Source organism: Phycodurus eques, chromosome 3, assembly GCF_024500275.1.
Source record: "Phycodurus eques isolate BA_2022a chromosome 3, UOR_Pequ_1.1, whole genome shotgun sequence".
Classification (NCBI taxonomy): Eukaryota; Metazoa; Chordata; class Actinopteri; order Syngnathiformes; family Syngnathidae; genus Phycodurus; species Phycodurus eques.
The window spans coordinates 19,654,263-19,675,096 of record NC_084527.1 but is presented as its reverse complement, the minus strand read 5'-3'; the positions used below and the strand labels follow the sequence as shown (position 1 = coordinate 19,675,096).

At 40.9% G+C, this 20,834-nt stretch overlaps 2 protein-coding genes across 3 annotated transcripts; one reads left to right on the top strand and one right to left on the bottom strand.

The window, feature by feature from the left end:
• Positions 1-251: 251 nt before the first annotated feature.
• Positions 252-12,950, top strand: LOC133400116 (ras-related protein Rab-27B-like). 2 transcript variants are annotated; one of them, XM_061672383.1, is made up of 7 exons: positions 252-341; positions 1,545-1,679; positions 3,301-3,474; positions 3,686-3,771; positions 5,136-5,239; positions 5,664-5,787; positions 6,886-12,950. In XM_061672383.1, the coding sequence occupies exons 3-7, from the start codon at positions 3,322-3,324 to the stop codon at positions 7,064-7,066; spliced, it is 648 nt and encodes a 215-aa protein (XP_061528367.1). In that variant the 5' UTR covers positions 252-341; positions 1,545-1,679; positions 3,301-3,321; the 3' UTR covers positions 7,067-12,950. The 2 variants fall into 2 exon arrangements, with proteins under 2 accessions (XP_061528367.1, XP_061528368.1); XM_061672384.1 differs by having other exon boundaries at positions 3,115-3,474.
• Positions 8,590-20,552, bottom strand: LOC133400115 (sia-alpha-2,3-Gal-beta-1,4-GlcNAc-R:alpha 2,8-sialyltransferase-like). The gene is made up of 4 exons (XM_061672382.1): positions 20,104-20,552; positions 19,096-19,218; positions 17,225-17,782; positions 8,590-15,903 (listed from the first exon to the last, which is right to left on the bottom strand). Exons 1-4 carry the CDS (start codon positions 20,250-20,252, stop codon positions 15,621-15,623), a joined length of 1,113 nt encoding a protein of 370 aa, XP_061528366.1. The 5' UTR covers positions 20,253-20,552; the 3' UTR covers positions 8,590-15,620.
• Positions 20,553-20,834: the final 282 nt, after the last annotated feature.

Genomic DNA, 20,834 nt, shown 5'->3' with positions numbered 1-20,834 from the left:
AATAAAGCTTCTCAACTTCAATGTTGTTACTTGGCACCAAGATGCCACAATATAGAGGCAAAGCACCACTTTTGTAAAAATTAAACCCCTTCAACGTAGTTCTTTAGCACCACAATCCCACAAGACAAGCTCCTCAGCTCACTTCAACATAGCTGTAGTGTGCGGCAAACACTCCTTTTTTTCTAAATGAAACTCCTCAAGTCATTTTAACATAGTTCCTTTGTACCCAGGTGCCACAAGATTGTGGTGAAGAACTACCTTTGTCCAAACGAAGCTCCTCAACTGAGTTCAACATAGTTCCTTGGAGGATTGGTTCCCAGGGGGAAAAAAAATCATTAAATGTGAGAATCTGTGAATGCCGAATTACAAATACTGTATATTGGGGTATTGTACACTGGCTTTTTCACAGCAGCTATTTTGACATAAGAAAATGGTGGCTCCAATTTGTTTTTGATAAAGTTCTGGATAAAGGTGTAACGCTCTTGTTTTATTGCAATCACTCCTCTAACTTGTATAAATGTAGTCAACAGACTTTTATTGCATGAATGGAACTGGAGCGCGCAGCCATTTTGATAGACTAGAGCAGTAGAAAGTAGGACACAAAATTGTGACATTAGGACCAACCGAGATCGAAGTAATTTTTGGTAAGGGTCTACATAAAGGCGTGGAACATCTCTGGCTTTCGAGTTGGTTACACTTCTACCTTGTAAAAATGTTTTTTTTCTCAGGCAAAACCGAGACCAATTTCGCCATGCTGCACTATTTGCATATACTGGCCACTCATGCCAGAGTAGCATCTGCTCCATTTGCACACTGATTGAGGAGTATCTGTAACATTTGCACAACCAACATTGTCCCAGATGATCGCACTACTTGTCACTTTAAACCGCATACACTCCTTGAAGTCTCAGCGCCCTTTGCACAATGGTCATTGCACCGGACTATTGCAATATTAGTCGTTCGAACTGCTCTAAGTGCTAGAGGACTCTGCATCTTTTTGCACAATTGTTTTTTGTCAATGTCCTTATGTCCCCAAAGTGTTCTGTAAATTGACTGTTTGTTGTACTAGAGCGGCTCCAACTACCGGAGACAAATTCCTTGTGTGTTTTGGACATACTTGGCAAATAAAGATGATTCTGATTCTGAAAATCAGGCAACGTTAACTCACTGGTTCACTTAGCAGTTATTCTAATGGTTCCCCAAAGTGACTGTGTGTTTTGTTTTTGGTATTTTGGACTACTTTTCATGTTTTTCTAATCAATAAAAACAGTTATTGGACTGAAAGTCGCATTCTTGGATCAATTTATCTTATTGTGGGGCTCCTTGTCTATTGAATGCATGTAAAAAGCAAGAAAAAAGTGGGATTTTCACATTTGACCATCTGCTGGGTAAAATTAATTTCTCTCACTGTTATTTAATTGGATGGTTCATCTTGTACTTTGCAGTTGGTGCGAATGTCGCGGGAAGTCCCATTTCTCTTTCTATGATTAATATGACCCTTTTGTGCTGTCAGGTTCAGTTAGTCTTATTTTTCCTCCTTCCAGAAGAAAATAATAGCAACTCGAGTTGCTCCACCCTTGCATCACATGTAGGGGAGGTTTGGGCAATACTCTGCGACTGGGGAATGAGTGACAAGGCTGCAGATCGGATGGACGCAGGCACTGCTCCCGGACTTGCTGGTGAGAACTTTATTTCTTATTCTTCTTCAGCAGTGGTTGGGAATTCTGACTTTTCAAAGAATGAATTTGAATTTACATGGGGATCCAAATTGGTCCAAATGACAAGTTTGCATCAGGAGCCAGCATGTGGCACTTTTTTTCTTTATTTTCTGTCCATTTATAGTGAATACAGAGAATCAATTAATGGTGGCGTTAAAGACACGCAACTCCTAATTATAGACAGGCTCATGGCTGTGGGTGGTACAGTGCCGTTTCCTCATTGGCCTGTTGGATGTTTCCGATTTAGCTCTATGAATGGCGCTTAGCAACGAGATGCTGCATCGGAAAACAAGTATTCTGTTGGAATTTTGTTGATCCATGTTGTTGCCTCTGTGAGATTAATGAAAAATATTTTTAAAATGGTTTTATAGCACAGATTCATTTTGTCTGGTTTTGTTTATGACATCTGCGGTAGGAAGAAAAATGTCAATTAATTAAAAAATATCTACTGATTAGAACCATTTTCTGGCCTTAGTTTAAGACCATGACAAAACGTAAATGATACTAGTATGTTGCTGCCATTGTGTGGAATGCTGGCTTCTCCAAAAATCATCAGGAAAACAAAAAAGCGGCATGTTTGTTAAACCATTAGCATGCATTGTCAAAGATTTTCAACACTTGAAATTGGTCAATTTGTAAAAATAACAGACCCATTTGATTATATGATTTATTCAGTATGATATGATTTTTATTTTCAACATAATAAAAAATAAAAAATTTCCTCCAATGCAAAAATGACGTGCCTTTTATTGTATTTATAGTAATATGCCAAAATAATATGCTCTTCTTTCATGATATTTAATTGTACCTTTTACATTCTCTTCAACATTTTACTTCCATAAAAGAAATCTGCCTTTCATTTATTTTATTTTAAACTTGTTTACATTAGTACCTTTTTATAATATATAATAAAAACATATTTTTGTATTTTGTTATTGATTTAACTAAAACGTAAAAAAAAAAAATATATATATATATATATATATATATATATATAATTTATATTTTATATTTATTTATATTTATATTTTTTTATATATTTATATATTTATATATATATATATATTTATATATATATATATATTATATATATATATATTTATATTTATATTTATATATATATATTTATATATATATATATTTATATATATATACCGGTATAATATGCTTTTCTTTCATGACATTTCATTACAACTTTTGCATTATTAATGTGAACCTTCTGTTGCTTCAATTGATTGGCTATAGTTATTTGCTTTAGAAAGGGCTTTCTTTCATTGAAACAGATAAGGACATTGTCTATATAAAGTCTGAAAAACAACGCTTTGCTCTGTTATTTTCACCTTGTGGGCCTCTCAGCCAAATTTAATTGGACACACCGCGTTCGTGGGCCCAGCAGGAACCGCTGACGTGCAGTCCATAAATGGGATTCTTTCTACCAAAACAGGAGATCTAAAAACACCTTTGACGACTCATGCGGAGCTCAGGCCGAGTCATGCGCTTGTCCCACTCGGATCACAGCGGTAAGACGCTGTGTTAAGCCCACTTCAACCTTTACTTTTCCCCTGCTTTTTTTTTCCCGTAGCTTGGTAGGCTGAGCGGCACCATGGCCAAGTGGGATTACGACTATCTGATCAAGCTGTTGGCGCTCGGCGACTCGGGCGTAGGCAAGACCACCTTTTTGTACAGGTACACTGACAAGAAGTTCGACCACAAGTTCACCACCACGGTGGGCATCGACTTCCGGGAAAAACGGCTGGTGAGTGACTCCATCTCCGCCATGGGCGTTTAATAAAAGTGCATTTAACGCTCAGGCCTTGTGCTACATACAAACATAGTCTGTATTTTTTATTTATTTTTTTGCTGCTTTTACTGAATACGGATTTTAACTAACATCAGTTCTTGTCATTAGTATAAAATATCAATTTTAAATTTTTAACCCTTCAAATTATTATTTTTTTTTCCATCAGATGTACACAGGGACTAATTCCGACGGGGCAACGGAAAAGAACTTCAGAGTCCACCTTCAGCTTTGGGACACAGCTGGACAAGAGAGGTACATTTTAATCCAGAATGTCACGCTTCATCTCATTGCAACACATACAGGGAAAAGATAAAGTGCATAAAACTAACAGACTATGTACTGTAATATCTTATGCATAATATGCTCTTGAGTGTAGTATGCACCCCCAAAATAAGGAAAACACTTCTACCTCTGTATAATACGCACCATTGATTTGCTGCTATTCATGTTCAAAACATGAAGCATTATCTGTGTTTTATTCGGTTTTTCAAATAAATATTCTGCTCTGTGTGCATCCAGTGACATAATTTTTTGGAGGGGGCGAGCGTTCATGTCGCCTTCTCACCATTTCTACTCATGTTCTCATATTAGAAACGAACAAAGATGGTGATCGACTCAAATCAATCCTAAATGATACAGTGAGTATAACATTTTCCTTGTACTGTTGAAAATAGTACAGACTTAACGGGTCGGAGCTTTTGTTTGGACTTCCTCTAATAATCACACAATAGCTTTATGTCAAACTGCGGAGCTGCGTCACGGACGCTGCTTCCCTTCTGACTGCAACAGTGATCACTTTCTTCTTAAAAGCATCAGATTAACTTGGTCTTTTCATTTACATTTTTTAACTTGAGAAATGTGCTCCATGAAATGACGGTACAGGATATCCCGTAGAGACACTAAATCCTATACCCTCAAACGAATGTGTGAGTGGCGTGGTGGAGAGGGTAAGCGTACCCCCTGCAACGGGAAGGTCACCAGTTCGTATCCCCGCCCGAGCGTATGTCTTTGTTGTGTCGTCCCTGGGTAAGACACTTATCCCACATTTCCTATGAATGAACATGTTTGGTGGTGGTTGAAGGGGGCATAGCTGCAGAAGGGCAACTACACTTTTGTCAGACTGCCCCAGGGCAGCAGTGGCTATACAGGTACTGTAACTTATCTTAGAATTCCAGGACATTTACAGATATCGATATGGCGGTGCCCTCGAGGCAATCTTGATTCTCTGGGAGCAGTGAAAATGTACTATATTATAGATACATTTGTTACATTAGACATTACATATCATATTGGAATGAAGGTACTGTAGTGATGGGTTGACATAATTCCCCTATGGAATTAAAGGCCAATTCATGTGTTCCACGTTAGTTTTTGGTGTGCCGGACTTCGATTGAGTTCCATGTTTTCTTCCAAACATGTTCTTTTAATCGACATTTAAAAATAAAAATAAAAAATCCGAATCAGATGCCCCAGCCACCTCATCTGGCTCCTCTCGATGTGGAGGAGCGGCTCTACTCTGAGATCCTCCCGGAAGACCGAGCTTCTCACCCTCTCTCTAAGGGAGAGCCCGGACATCCTGCGGAGGAAACTCATGTATGTATGTAACATGTTTTCAGGTTTCGCAGCCTCACAACAGCCTTCTTCCGAGATGCCATGGGCTTCCTGCTCATGTTTGACCTGACCAATCACCAAAGCTTCCTCAATGTCAGGAATTGGATGAGTATGTGTCCCTTTTTTTTTTTTTGTTTTTTGTTTTTTTATAAACACACACACAATATGGGCATAAGTATTAAGTCACACCTCCAGTGAAATAATGTCTGGATCATGCTTTAGTTTCCTTAATTTTTCATCAAGAGGAAGTCGAAAAACAATTTCTCTCAGCGATTACATGTCTGCGTATTTGGGTCATTAACGATGTTCTGAGTCATTAACTATGTTCACTAATTGGTAGCAACCAGCTGGTTGCATGGTTAATTCCTCCTGAATTAACCATGCAACCAGCATGGTTAATTCAGAATCATCTAGCTACCTAAATGGGCTGTAGAGCAACGCAAAACACATGGTTTCTAAACCTGTTCTACTATATCTTGTTTTACCATGTCTTGCCCCTGCTTTACGGTGCCGACGAACGCCGCTCTCCTCAGGTCAGCTCCAGGCCAACGCATACTGCGACAGTCCCGACGTGGTCCTGGTGGGCACCAAGGCTGACCTCCGCAGCATCAGGGACGTGCACGCCAGGCAAGCCAGAGATTTGGCTGACGGATACGGGTAAGTACTGTACATACATTATTCCCCGCCTTCAGTCTATAACTCTTCATAGACTATTTAACTGTCTTAACTTATATTTCATTGTTATTACAAATACTCACATAATTGCCATTTGAAAAGCGGTTTTGGCATTTATTTGATATCCTTGAGCTCGAAACCCTTGAGCCCAGTAGTAGAACAACTGTATTACTAGAAATGTTTTTTCCCCACTACTGCCTTAACTAAAACTGTGTGATATTTCTGCACATTAGTAGGTGCACTAGCTGTCTTCTGTGCAGTACTAGTATTACGAGTGAAGCACTAAATGTTAACTAGTAGAATTTTATAATGTCACTAGCACCACTAGTGGCACACATTTAAACTAGTGCGCAGTTTTGCCTCCCTAGAAACATGTAGTTGTCCTACTAATGTGCAAAAACTTTGCATAAAGCCGTTTGAGCATTTACTCTTATCTCCTTGCTATCCAGCTTAAGGTCCATGTACTAGTATGCTATTTGTCCTCAGTAGTAAGACAATTCTGCGCACTAGTAAAACGACTGTCTTACTAGTCTTTTTTTTCTATTACTGCATGACATTTTTGGACACTAGTAGAAGAACCTAGGCATACGAGTAGGCAAACTACATGTTACTAGTGAGGCAAAACTACTAGCGGGCATTTTGGTTTTACTCGTAGGGTCCAGGACACTACTCGTGTGTGACATATGCCTACTGTTTGGGCCTTGTGGTGTTTCTAATGCACCACAGTAGTTTACTAGTAAGGTTTAATTGTGTACCAGTAGGTCAAAATTGGCACTCTTAGTGGAAAATAAATAAATAATAATAGTAAGACGCAGTTGTTCGACTTGCGCGCTGAATTGTGCTACTAGTGAGGCTAAAGAGTGTACTAGTACATGGACGTTAAGATGAATATCAAGAATATCGACTAAATGCTCAAGCGGCTTTCCATATTGGCCTCCTGGCTGTTGCCTGGTTCCCATCAGGCTGAGGTGTTTGTGTTATTTCATTTCACCACAAGGCTGTGCTAAACAACTGTGTTTAGCATGATTTAGTCTAAGCTTATTACAAAAAAAAAAAAAACGTTTCTTTTCCCCCACCCAGCATCCCCTACTATGAGACGAGTGCTGCTACAGGCCTGGGCGTGGAGAAGGCGGTGCAGACCCTGCTGGACATGGTGATGAAGCGGATGGAGCACAGTGCGCCAGAAACCGAGCACAACGGCAGCAGTCGGCCAGCAGGGGCAGCGCACGAGGTCGCCGTCTGGAGGAGGTGCGCCTGCTGACGTCACGCCTGACATCACCGGACACTTTATTAGGTACGTGCCGTCCAATAGGAGAAAATACAAGAGCTGTCTCAATAATAATGCTCATTGTATTGCATCTCATTGGATGGTGTAAGTGTACCTACTGAAGATAATTTGTCATTTTTTATCATCATAATATCAGTCAAACAATAAAAACAATAAAAACTTTGGATTATTCGCAAGCCAATTACAGGACACACATAGACAGCATAGACACATTCACACCTGTGAATCATTTATAGCACTGGTGTGAAACTGGTGGCCCGGGGCCCAGATCCGGCCCGCCACATCATTTTATGTGGCCCACGAAAGCAAATCAAAATCGCTAATTGTGTTCTGGTGTCATACCATTGAGATATATTTGCAAGCATTTTTTTGTTACCAATCCCCCTTTGAAAAGAAATGTAATAGTTGAAAAACATGTTTTTATAGGCTTCTGATTTCAAAACTGGTTATTCATCAATGTGTTGTGTATACTGTAATTACAGTATATGAGGTAATTTTTCATTTATATGGGTCCACATTTGTAGCGGCCCTCCGAGGGAAGTCATAACCGCGATGTGGCCCGTGACAAGAATGAGTTTGACACCTTTGATTTAGAGCATTGATTTAACCTTAGCTGACTTTTGGCGAACAATGCGGGGAACACCCTGAACTGGTCTCCAGCCAATTGCTGGTGACCCAGACAAGCAAGCATACACACTCACAACTATGGACAATTTAGTCTTCAGTGAAGCTTACATGCTTGTCTTTGAAATGTGGGAGGAACGTTGACGGGGGGGAAAAAAACGTGTGGCGGTGACTCCGAAGTATTGTTGAAATATTAGCCAGCCTTATTATCATCTTGGCTAAGGCTAATGCTTTCTATGTTAGTTTTCTCCCTTGATATTCACATTAGCCTGACTTTTTGTTAGATGACAAAATAAAAAGTAGTTGGCTGCCTATTTGGATTCTAGCATAAACTCTACACTCCGTAACACTGTTAGACTTTTAGCTTCTTAGCTGCCAGAGCTCGTTACCATCATGGCTCAGGCTAATACTTTTCTATTAGGTTTCTCTCTTGAGATTAAATTAGCCTGAAATTTTGTTAGATGACAAAGTGAAAGTGAAATCATCACGTAATCATCTGTTAGCATTAAATACACACACAGACACAGACAATTAGCTTTGTACCTTGCTAACCCTTTGGATTCTCGTGAAATCACAAGACTTTGTAGTATTGTTCAACTATTAGCTTTGTAGCTACCAGCACTAGTTAGCATCTAGGCTAAGGCTAATGATTTTCTATGATCTTTTTCTGTGGTTGAACTTACATTAGCCTGCCTTTTTGTTAGATGACAAAAAAGTACATTTAAAAACTAGTTTCCAACTAGTTACTATCATGGATAATGCAATTAGCACATTTTCAACAAGTTTTCTTATGAATGATATTTAGGTTTTTTTGTTTTTTGTTTGTTTTGTTTTGTTTTTTCAAAGAGGGTAAAACAATTTTTTTGGTTCACTTGGAAGAAAAAAATATTTTTTATTGGACATATTAATATGCAGGCACACATTTATCATACAGTGGAATAAGACATTTAAATATACAGATTTTTTTGGTCAAAACAACCCCCGAAGACATTGATGATTTTTTATATATATGACATGTTCATAACCGTCCACGTAATTACGTTAGCCATGCAGACGTAGCAAAAGGTACAAGAAAAAAAAAATCTTGTGAATAAAGTTTCTTCTGTGTGGCACTTATGTACAGACAGGTGGCAAATTGATCATATGAAATAATGGGACATGTTCAATGGGGGACATGTGGACATTTATTTGAGAGGAAGTGTTCATTTTTCCTTGTTGTCTTTGGTCCCAATGCAAGTGGACTGTAACGACAAAAGTAAACATTTCCTCAAATAGTCGCCGGGGGCATTTATTTTTACTTTTTATCTTTGGGCCCAGTGCAATCGGACTTTAAAGACAAAAATGAACATTTCCTCAAATGGTGGCCAAATACAATAAATATTGTATTTATTTTCAATGCCAAAACGTTATGGCATTTCATAAGAAGTCAAAAGAACAAACCCTTGCGCTCTCAGGCTTGGCTGAGGTAACTCATGGATTGATGACCTTTTAGTTTGACATTTAAGAGCTAGTCCAAGACTATTTCCTTCAAACATTCTTTTTGGCGTACATTCCTAATGTGCTGACACCCAGACATTCATGCACAGTTAGCGCCTCGTACACGTGACATCAGCTACACAGAGTAATAAACAAAATAGCCCCTAGTCTGACATGACAAGAAACGCTTTTGTTTGGGAAAAGATTCTAGGCGTCAACAACAGCAACAGCCAAAAATCAATCTGAGCGTGCTCGCGACATCCTGTGACAAGTCACACAGTCATGAGGCACGCCATCATGTGTCCTCCAGCTTCTTAAAGATCACCGACGACTTGCTTGGGTGGTCCCCCGTTTCTGATAAACACACACTTGGAGAAAAGAAATGTGACAAAATGAGGCAGAACTGCATGAGGTTTGGTCCCGTTTGAACTATACAGCAGGAGTACTTGGAAAGCTGCTTAAGATCCATGTACTAGCATGCTATTTGTCCTCACTAATAAGAACTCTGACCAGTCGCTCTGACACCTACTTTTATGAAGTGTTTAGAGAAACTGGTCTGACATCACATCACATCCTGTCTCCCACCCATATTTGACCCACACCAGTTGGCATATAGAGCTAACAGATGGACAGAAGATGCCATTGTCACGGGACTCCACACTGCCACCCCACACTTGGAAGAGCAGGGGCGCTCTGCTATAGAGGCTGCCACAGGAGTGGATGCTGACTCCTGCTCCCTCCCAATCCCAAATAAGTAAAAAAATCTAACTCGCTCCCATAGAAATCGCTCCCACTCCATCCCAATCCCCGGTGTTTAAAAAAAAAAAAAAAAACCAACAAATCGCGAATGTTTAAAAAAATAAAATCTCGCGCAGTACCAAATTATTGAAAAAATCCTACCCAATCCAGAGTTTAAAAACAAATAAAAAATTCCACTCCTGAGCAAAAATGTATAGAATCCCACTACTATCCCTCCCGCCCCACATATTTTTGTTTACTCTCAGTCATTCTTGCTCACTTTTTGCTCCTCGGTATGAAATATGCATTACATGTCTGCCTTACTCACCATAATAAATACATTGAATTACCGGAATGATCAAGAAACAAAACATAAATTTATTAATAAAAGCCGTCTTAATCCCTTAGTGTAGCTATGTTTGGCTCGATGCTGAGGGGAAATTCAAATATCGATTTGATTTAAAGCTATAGTATGTAACGCCCCCAACAAAAGAACTGAGCCGTCGCTTCAATATGACGTAGGCAATGCGTGTTATGGCCCTTATATGTGATTCTACAAAATGTTACTGTTTTGAAGGACGTGTCATTTCCGTGCCGTTATTTCCGTCATTTGCACTGCGCCACCAACCGAGCCAGCGCGAGAAATTAATAGGACAGTCACTCAATATAAAAAATTAGATACTGACAAATACAGCAAGATGTTAGAGGAGCTGAATGGCTTAATCAGCATTGTGTCATCTCCTCTCGTGGCGGCTTGGGTGAACATTACTTTTTTTTGTTTTTGTTTGTTTTTACAAAACATTTGTGGATTATAGCTTTAAAATGAAATACAATATAACTGCATCACGCTTTCACTCCCACCACCATGGTTTCCACTCCCGTCCATTCCCGGTGACTTTTTTTTTTCCATAGTTCCCGCTCCCGCTAGCTCCAGATGACCTTTGCTCCCCCTCCTGCCCAATCCTGTGATTGATGGTGAAATTCACTCCCGTCCCACGGGAATGCCACTGGACCCGGTGGGAATCCCGAAAAATGTCAGCCTCGGCTCTGCTAGGCTACTTTTTATTTACTCTAATTCTGCCTTTAACTTGATACCACCAGACATTCAAGCAATAAAATTATTGGACATTGGACTTCCACCTCTCACCAACTGCTGCTGGATTAAAGACTGTGTGGGCATCCAACCACATGCTCGCTCACTCATTCTTCCCGCCGTTCTCAGTTGTACAGGCCCCACTCAGACTCATTCATCCAATCACATTCAGACACCACTCGCTCATCCAATCACATTCAGATATCGTCATAGCCTCGCAGACTGTCGGAGCTTGTAAAACCTTAACACCAATTCACATAACACAGTTAAAGTTACAAGAGGATGTATTGGATTTCTCAAATTCAACCATGTATTGTCGAAAACTTGAAGTTATGTTATCTGGATTGTTGTGAGAGTTTTATAAGAGCCGACTGTGAAAGGGACTCAGAAGGTGTCTGTGACTGTGATTGGGTGTGAAGTTTTGTCTGGCGACATTAATGTAATTTTTTTACAATATGTTATTGATTGACCACCGCTTGTCTTTATTTCATTTTCTAAGAAGACGCTTCAATATATTTTCTTTTCACTGTTACAGGATGTTGTTTGATGAATTCCCTGACTGCTGACGTGAGGATTTAAGGCTGCCATAGACTTTAATAATTTGTGGCCGTGGTCCCAATCTAATTTTTAACAAAAATATTTCCGCACTCTTGAGTCACCCCTGCTAGTTTGCTGCGCAAAACCCACCTCCTGTTGAGTTTGGCAAGGCGCCGTGTTGCCAAAACCCATGATTGGCGACTAATTGACCTCAAGCTCTAACCCTCATTGCGGAGGGGTAAAGTCCAGTAGTCGGTTCAACCCCTAGTACACGCATGATTCTATTTGTAGTATTTCAAAAGTTGTTCTATTAGTGCACCCTAGTCGTTTTGCTAGTGCACTGAATTGTCTGACTAATGAGAACAAAGAGTATACTAGTACAGTACATTGACCTTACGCTAGAAGGATATAGAATAAATGCTCAAACGGCTTTTCCAAAAGAGTATCTTATTATTCACTATACAGTCACTGGAAATATTCTTAAGGAAAATTGCAGTCAGCAATGCAAAGCAAGGTTAAAAGAAGGTTCTACTAATGAATTCTAAAACATTGTTAGTGCCTCTTGCATGCAACGTGAGGTTCGAGTAGAACATGCTCTCATAACAGTCCAGCAAGTTGTCTGCTTTATGACACGAGGCAATAAAATCTCTCATAATAATCTGTTTTATGTGTATACTCTAGTTGACGGTTGCCATGGTGAAACCCGAAATAAAAAATGTTAAATTTGAATCTGCTCAAAATGTTGTATTTTCTTAAGATTTTAGCCACGCTTAGGTACCGTATCGTTACCAAGTCACAAAGTTGGAATTTTTGACGAGAAAAATAAAGTTTTAATTTTACATTTTACATAAGTTTTAATTTTACATGAACATCCTAATTTTACAAGAATAAACTTTTAGTTTCCAGGAAAAAAACTCATTTATTAGATTTTATTTAATTAATTTTATTAATTTATTAGAATAAAATTGCATTCTTGAAGAAAAAAAAAATACTTAATTTGGCGATGAAGTTGTACTTTTTCGACAAGTCAGAACGCTACAACAATTAAGTTATAATTTTGCGATAAAAAACTTGTACTGTTACATCTTATATCAATAAAGTCCTAATAGCATGTTTTTAAAAAGTTGCACAATTATAATTTTTTTTATTAACGTTACTAAAGACAAAAGTTGGAATGTTACGAGAATAGTTGTGTTTTTAGGGAAAAGAAAAAAGGTCATCATTTTACAAGAATAAAGTTAGAAAAATAATTCGAGACAAGAGTCATGAAGTTACACTAGTAAAGTTTTGATATCACAAAAAAAGTCAGAATTTTACCAGAAAAAAGTTATGGAGAAACAACAAAAGATGTAAAAAAACACGACTACTTAGTTAAAATCACGATTTTATTCTTGCTAAAAAAAAAAAATTTTTTACCCCTTGTAATATTTCCTTATGCCTCGTCATTGCCACTTTATTCTATGACTTTATTCTCACAGTATTACAACTGTTTTCTGGAAAATCTGCCTTTTCTTTCCTGCGGTATTATTTTGTCGCCATATCGTGACATTCTTCCTTACGTTACCTAGCGTGACTGAAGACGACATATTTTAGAAAGTGACACTAAACGTGACAGTATTCAGTAGTATAATAAAAACATCCTGTGTGTAAATATATATATATATATATATATATATATATATATATATATATATATGATCTCTCTGTGAATCTATGGCTTATTATTTGGAATGTTACTTATTTATCCAAAAGTTTTAGAATTGGGACTTGTTGGATTGTTGTTAAAGTGTTGTAAACAAGAGTAGCGCAGATTGTCTGACACCTCATCTTGTGGCCAAAGAGGGTAGCGCATCTGTTCGGACGCATCCAATGGGGATTTAAAACACTGATCTAACTCGTTCCCTGAGATTAGGCAGTGATTTTTTATTTATTTTTTATTTGTTTTTAAACTAAACACAATTTGGATTACAGTGGAACCTCCCAAGTCTAACAGTTTGCCCATCTATTCCAAATAAATGCCATGATGGAAAGAGTATCGTGGATGGATGACTTTGGACAGACGGGTGGAGTCTCTCGGGTAGATGACTTTAGACAGGTGGGTAGTCTAAAAGGTAGATGACGCGTCAGGTGGGCAAATTACCTTTGACAGGTGTACCGAGTCTAGGATGCGGATGAATTTTGACAGGAGGGCTGGAGTCTAGTTAGAGGATTTTAGATAAGGCCGAGTATAGTGAATGGATGACTTAAGAGAGGTGGGCCGAGTCGAGTGGGCAGTCTCATTGGTGGATGAATTTAGAAAAGTGGACAGAGTCTTGTGGTTGAATGAGTTTGGACCAGTGGATAGAGTCTAGTGGGTAAAAGACTAGACAGGTGGGCAGAGTCTAGTAGGTGGATGACTCTTGATGGTGCAGGGTCTAGTGGACGCATGAATTTAGACAGGTGGGTGAAGTTTGATAGGCAGATGACTTTAGACTAAGCAGGCAGATGACTTCAGACGTGGGTAGAGGGTAGAGGTCAGATGACTTTCGACAGGTGGGCGGATCACCTTAGACAAGTAGGTAGATTCCCTCTTCGTTAAGTCCGATCTCCTAACATTTATGCCCCCTTTCCTGAAACGTTCTTGGAATCGGGTCAAAGAGACATGAAAAGGTGCTTCCTTTTGAGCATAGGAAAGGACAGCCCTGTTTCAAATTAATTCGCGTCAACTTTTCATAACTGAGCGCAACTACAAATCTTGCTAATGTAAAGTTTCTAGCTTGTGGACTTTACCTGCAAAATATTTGAGTCTTATTAATGTCTTTTACCACAAGATATCAGCACAGAGCAACCAAAGATTACAATATTTAATGTTTAGGCTTCATACGTGTTTCCATATTTATATCATATTTGTATAAATTAATGATATACATGTATTTCACTTTATTGGAAAATACTTGCTTACTAATAAAATATTTTTGGGGAATAATTCAAGGATTCTACCCAAGTAGTGTTTCTACAACGATTGAAATGTACAAATAATAAATATAGATACTAAAATTAAATCAAGCAATATTTTAGGACTCTTAGACACTGCGAAAGTCATTCAAATCTTGGCTCTCTGTTCTCTATTATTTTTGTGATATGATCATCTGCCTTTTTGGCACCAATTTGATGTCACCCTCTGGCAATTGGCTTTGTATCTTTTGTTTTATGAATAAATAATGGGAAAAAAAATGTCTCTAGTTTGTTTTTCTTTCTCTGTCCTTTTTCCATCACACTCGAAATTTCATCCCTCGCTCATGTTTCTGTGTTTTATATTTTGTGTTTACAGTGTTGTTGTTTTTTTGTATGGATAGTAATGTTTGTCTTCCAATCATTGAGGCAAATTTGTATGTTTACATTGCTATTGTTCACGAAGACTGTATTCTTGATGTTTGCTTTTATATACCGTTCTGTACTATTTATTCAAAGAAAAGTTTTATTTAATTATTTCTAAAGTCTTTAGCGGGAGAGTCTCGAACATCTTCGCGCAGTCTGTAAACTTGGGCAGCGGCCTAATATTACTGCCGTAAAGGATTGTGGGTAATATACTGTATCTCCTTTCCTTTGGTAAAGGTTGCATCGATGCACCTTTCCCAAACATTTTGCAGAATTCGAACGATCTACCCTCCAAGGGTGGACTGCAGTTGGCACATGACATTAGACGTGGGTAAAGTATAGTGGGTGGATAACTTTAGACTGGTAGAATAGGTGGACGACATGTCTTGTGGGTGTTAAAATCTGTATGTTGCAAAGATACTTTTGCAACATTTCCTGTGTGGGAGAAAAATGGTGTCCTGCCACTTCCGTTGTTTCCTATGGTGTAACTGAACAATTCGAGGGTTGGGTTTAGTGTTGTCCTTGTGGAGGGTCCACTGTGTTTGCCACTGCCAGCAGTCATGCGAAGGAGCATTATGGAGGCGACAGACTGGAATACTTAACACAACAATACCAAAACCGAGCAAGGCGGACATTTAGCATGAACGCTCGCTATGCGGAATGCGGGCGCGGCGTGACCCCCCTTCCCCTGGTGACTCCCCTCTACATGCAATGTGTCAGGCTCAGCTTGCTGACGCCATCGCGGTGCAGCCGGTAGAGCAGCTTGAACTCGCTGGGCAGCTGGTGGGTCTCCTGCCACTTGGTGGTGAACTTTGTGCCCTTCTTGTCGTAGTAGTGGTAGGGCAGGTCCTTGCCCGTATTGGGGTCCCAGCCGAATGGCCAGAAGCCGTACAGGTGGATCTCGTCACACATAGCCGACGCCAACGTGTACATGAGGATGCCCGTACTCAGACGCTTGGGGGAAAGGTTCTTGGTCTTCCAGTATCTGCCCGAGGGACAAACAAAGAAAGCTTAATAAATGTAATATTATCCTTCACTCATTACCTACTCCCTAATCACTAGCGAATAAAAACAAAGCACTTTATGTCCACGCATGTTGTGATGTGTTGCTCTACTTATTTTAAAGATATTTTCGCAGCACAACACAATGTGTTATCGGATATTCTGTATATTTGTTTTCCTCTCGTGACCATCGATCATTATTTTTCAAGATGCATTGTGCGATACATTGAGGGGATAACCCCAAACTCATTACACATTCGAACAGCGCTACAAAATGGCATCTTGCAGGACTGGTAAATGGGCTTTCACTTGTACAGCACTATTCTACCTTCAAGGTAATCAAAGCACTTTAACGATGTCTCCTCATTCACCTACTGGTGACACAGCATTAGGAGCAACTTGTAGTTCAGTATCTTGCGCAAGGACACTTTGACATGGTCACAAGGGCTTAGGGTTGAACCCACAACCTTCAGGTTGGGAGACGACCACTCTACCACCTGAGCCATGGACTAGAGATCCATTGGGATCTCCCTGAGCAGGTTCAAATCCTGCCAACAACGGGAAGGTTTTCTGGAACTTTGACTCTTTAGTTAGTGGTTGCAATAATGCTAATGTTCGCATCTTGTGAATGAACAGCGGTTGATGTGGACGGAGCTGGATTTGAACTGCCTTGAGTTCTCCCTACGTAGATTCAAATCCTGCCAACAACAGATGAATTTCCCAGAACGTTTTGGTACATCTACTACAATTTATGCTCGCACTTATGCTAATCATAGGATCTCGCATAGGTAGCACAGGGTGTTGTGGGCGAGATGGCAAGCTGAACATCAACATTACCATCTGACTCTGCAGTGCGCATTTTACGACGGGTTGTTTTGTAAACTTTCACCAGAGACAACATGCCTTCGTGGGTAACTTGGTACTAGTGAATGGGGCAGTGCCGAATGTCTAACTACCTGGGCTTCCTCCTAGCTGCGTGGTTGAGGTGATGGACTAGAAATCACTTGTGGTCTCTCAAAACAGGTCCGAATCCTACCAACAATAGATGACTTTGGACATTGCTCCTTCTACTTCACTTAGTCCTAGCATTTATGCTCATGGTTGCATCTAGAAAAAATGTTACAGGTTGTTGTGGATGAGTGATTAAGGTGATGGACTTAGCAAGGTCAAATCCTCCCAACAACAGTTACTTTTCTCATAGAATTAAATGGGTTATTTGCCGCGTTGTGTGTAAAAGTTATATTCTGGTACAGCGCTGATGTACTATTGCGTTATATTCGTGGATAACAATCTTGCTGTCTTACTTGTTGACATCGTGCATGATATTTCCGGGCCAGGCCAGCTCCACCTTGAGCTGGCCTTTGTGTTCCACAAAGAAGTCCACCAGGGTGCGGGTGACGGTGGCCGATGTATGCAGGAAGAAAGCAGGAATCCACAGAATGGCGCCCTCCAGCTTCTTCAGGTGCAGGAAGAAGTTGTTGCGGTCCTGGATGGTCAGCAGGTTGTTGTAGTACCTCTCCAGGATGCTTGGGTTGAAGGTGGTCAGGTTGGTCTTGCGACCCACATCCTTGGCGTACACCTCAGTCGGGGCGAAGTTGCAGCGAAAGACAAAGTCGGCGCCGTCGATCTCCGAGCCGCAGTGGCTGCCAGTCAGGATGCCGCTGTTGCCCACCACCGCGCACGTGCCGTAGTGCTTGTCCAGGATGGGCGAAGCGTCGGGCAGCAGGGACTTGAAGTTGTTGCTGATGGAGAATACGTACTTGTGGCTGGAGTAATCGAAGTGCATTAGCTGGCCCACTCGGACGCTGCTCTTGGTCAGAGAGAAGTTGTGCGGAATGTCGATGTGGTTGAAAATGTCCTTCCTGACACAAAAGTACACTTTGAGTTTATTGGTCATTCCCCAGGGGAGGATTTTATCCCTGTATTTACACTCCCTCTCCAAAAGCATCGGAAGAGTGAGCCGTTTTTTTTTTTTTTTTTGGAGTGGGAAACAACGCAATTGTGAAGCTCAGAAAAGATGGGCACAGTAACCAAGACAAAATTCACAGAATTGTCTACGGGTGGAAAAACAAGCAATTGTGAAAGTTTGGAGAAGATGAGAAAAGTAACCATCATCAAAATCAGAGAGTTGTGTACAGGTGAAAAGCAAGCAGTTGTGAAAGTGAGAGAGAATAATAGAGAGAGTAACAAACATGATTCACAATCCCTCATTTTCCGCCCGTATACATTTCCCTTTCATGTTTACTTTATCCATCTTTTCTCTGCTTCACAATTGCTAGTTTTTTCACCCACAGACAGCGCTGCGGCCTTAAAGGCCTTTCACACTGCACTTGACAAGGCGTCTGACGCCCTCGACTTTCCCATTCATTGTGTATGTGCCGAGGGGACAGCAGCGCGTTTTGCAGCGACGCCTTCCACATACGGGATGGCCGCAACCCCGTTGCCGTCGTAGTTGCGCTTTGACGCGGGGGCCTTTCACACTGGGCAAGTGCAGTGTGAAAAGGTCGTTGGTAAAAATTGGTTTTCCCCATCTTCCCGCAAATTCACAATCGTTTGTCTTTCCATTCATAGACGGCGCTCTGGAGTGAATGTGGGCTACTTTTCCCATCTTCCATCAGCTTCACAATTGCTTGTTTTTCCACACACAGAAGACCGCTTGCTGCTTTTCATGTTGGTCATACCTCTTAGCTACTGTAGTATAAGGGCTTCACAATACATATACAGTGGAGATGCAAGTAACCCGATTTGTGAGTGTTTTTGATATACTAGCAGTTGTCCGGACGATTTATTGCTCTGACTTTGAGGAAAAATACATTTGAGTTTGGAATGCCGTGTGGAGGCAGTGAATTCAACTCAACTCACTTCATAACAAGCAGCTTTTGACGGCTACTTCAAATCATTTGAAGACGCTGTCAAAAGCATTTGAAATGTTTTCATTCTACACCCAAAGTAAAGCAATTGGCCACACTGTTCCGATACTTGTGTATATCTGTTATTATCCCACATGAAAGCAAATATCAAGACGAGGGGGCTAAAGTTGGAATGCCCCCTTGTTCTTTCCAGCCAAAGAATTCTCTCACATCTTTCTCATTTCCTTTGGCCTCAGTGAACAATTCTGTGAATCAAATACCCCCCACCCCCCATACCCCCACCAGAGGCAAAACGTTTATCTTACCTCTGCTGGAAAAAGGCGGTCCTGTTGAATTTCCACTTGGACGGCTTCCCCTGGAGCTCTTCGTTCAAGGCAGTGGTCAGTGGGATGAAGGATGGGTCCAGGAAATTCATGGCGAACTGAGATCTGACAAAGACACAGAATCGGCATTGTGCTTGTTTTAGTTTTTGTGTAATTGGCTTGGTTCCGTCGTTATCTGCGGCCATCTCGAAGACTCATTAGTTAGTGGTACTTTTGAAACAGTGTAATGAGAGCCAGTATAAGAGCCGCATCAAAAAATGTCTCGCGCTCTTTCTAATATTTTCATCCAAGGTATACCACATCATGCGTCACCTATCCATCTACCCATTCATCAATGCAAAGTAACAGTTGACGATCCAAAGCGTACCACATCATGCATAATCTATCCGTCCCTCCATTCGTCCGACAGCTCGGGATCCAAAGCATCCCACATCAAGTGCCGTTTATCCATCCTTCATCCATCTATGGAAAGTAGCAACTCATAATCCAAAGCATAACACATCAATCATCCATCCATCCGTAGATCTAATTACCTATCCAAGTAACAACTCGTTATCTAAAGCATACCACATCTAGTAACAATTTATGATCCAAAGCGTACCACGTCGTCTATCCATCCATCCGACAACTCGCCATCCAAAGCATACCACACCATGTGCCATCTATATCTACCAATCTATCTATGAAAAGTAACAACTCATGACCCAAAGCATGTCACATCATGCTTGAGCGACGATAATGAGCGTAATAAACTATAGTAGTGGTAGTAGTTTGAAATACACAAATAACAAAACCGGAACATTTACCAATGTATGTTTTGTGACATTATATACACGATAGTGCAGCATGACTTGCTTGCTTGATTGACAAGCAGCCATAAAGCGTCCATGTTGCACCCCTCGCCCACAGCCCACAGCCCACGTGCCCCCCACCCCCACCTTCCCCACCTGGCCGCACCTTTCCCCACGCACAGCCCCGCTGATCGCTCACCGGAAGCCGGCGTGGAACATGATCCTGGGCCCCCCGACGGGCGTCCCGAAGAGGCTGTCCTTCCGCAGGGAAACGTAGCTGATGAGCGACAGGATGAGCACCGCCACGCACAGGATGATCAGACCCAGGGCGCGCGCCACGCGGGCCATCTTGGCGAGGGGAGCGGCCTCACTCGGCGGGGGTCGTCGTCGTCGTCGTCGTCGTTGTCGTCCGGCCGAGCGTCCGCATCACCGGCGTCGCTGCTTCTGCTGCTGCTTCTGCGTCTTCTACCGCTGTTGCCCGGACGTTGATCCGCCGCGGTTCATCGCCGGTTGCGTGTGCCTTTTTTCGGATACATGCTGAGGATGATGGTGGTGGTGGTGGTGGTGGAGATGGAGCTCGGACGGTTGTCATTCCCCCTTAATACTGCCTTCCTCCTCCTTCCTCCTCCTCTTCCTCCTGCAGGCTTCATCAAGGAGATGGAGCCAGAGTGGGCGCGCGCACACTTACATGCACGCGCAGGGAAGCTAGTCCAATAACATAATGGAAGTGGAAGTCGGGTGCACATTAAATAAGATTTATAGGGGCAATTTATGGCCCACGACAGTAAAACAAAACAAACAAAATATTTAATCCACAAATGTTCAGAATGCGAATGCTAATTTTAAAAATGTTATATATATTTTTATAAATGTAATATGTAGACCTTATTTAGCAATATTAAAACGACACTTAAGATATCAATAAATAAA

What these genes read in the sequence shown, in the direction of transcription:
- LOC133400116 (XM_061672383.1), top strand. Translation starts at nt 3,322, where the DNA reads ATGGCCAAGTGGGATTACGACTATCTGATCAAGCTGTTGGCGCTCGGC. An exon ending in CAATGTCAGGAATTGGATGA is followed by an intron (nt 5,240 to 5,663) that starts GTATGTGTCCCT and finishes CGCTCTCCTCAG; the next exon opens with GTCAGCTCCAGGCCAACGCA. An exon ending in GATTTGGCTGACGGATACGG is followed by an intron (nt 5,788 to 6,885) that starts GTAAGTACTGTA and finishes TCCCCCACCCAG; the next exon opens with CATCCCCTACTATGAGACGA.
- LOC133400115 (XM_061672382.1), bottom strand. Translation starts at nt 20,252, where the DNA reads ATGGCCCGCGTGGCGCGCGCCCTGGGTCTGATCATCCTGTGCGTGGCG. An exon ending in ACCGCCTTTTTCCAGCAGAG is followed by an intron (nt 17,783 to 19,095) that starts GTAAGATAAACG and finishes CTTTTGTGTCAG; the next exon opens with GAAGGACATTTTCAACCACA. An exon ending in ATCATGCACGATGTCAACAA is followed by an intron (nt 15,904 to 17,224) that starts GTAAGACAGCAA and finishes TCCCTCGGGCAG; the next exon opens with ATACTGGAAGACCAAGAACC.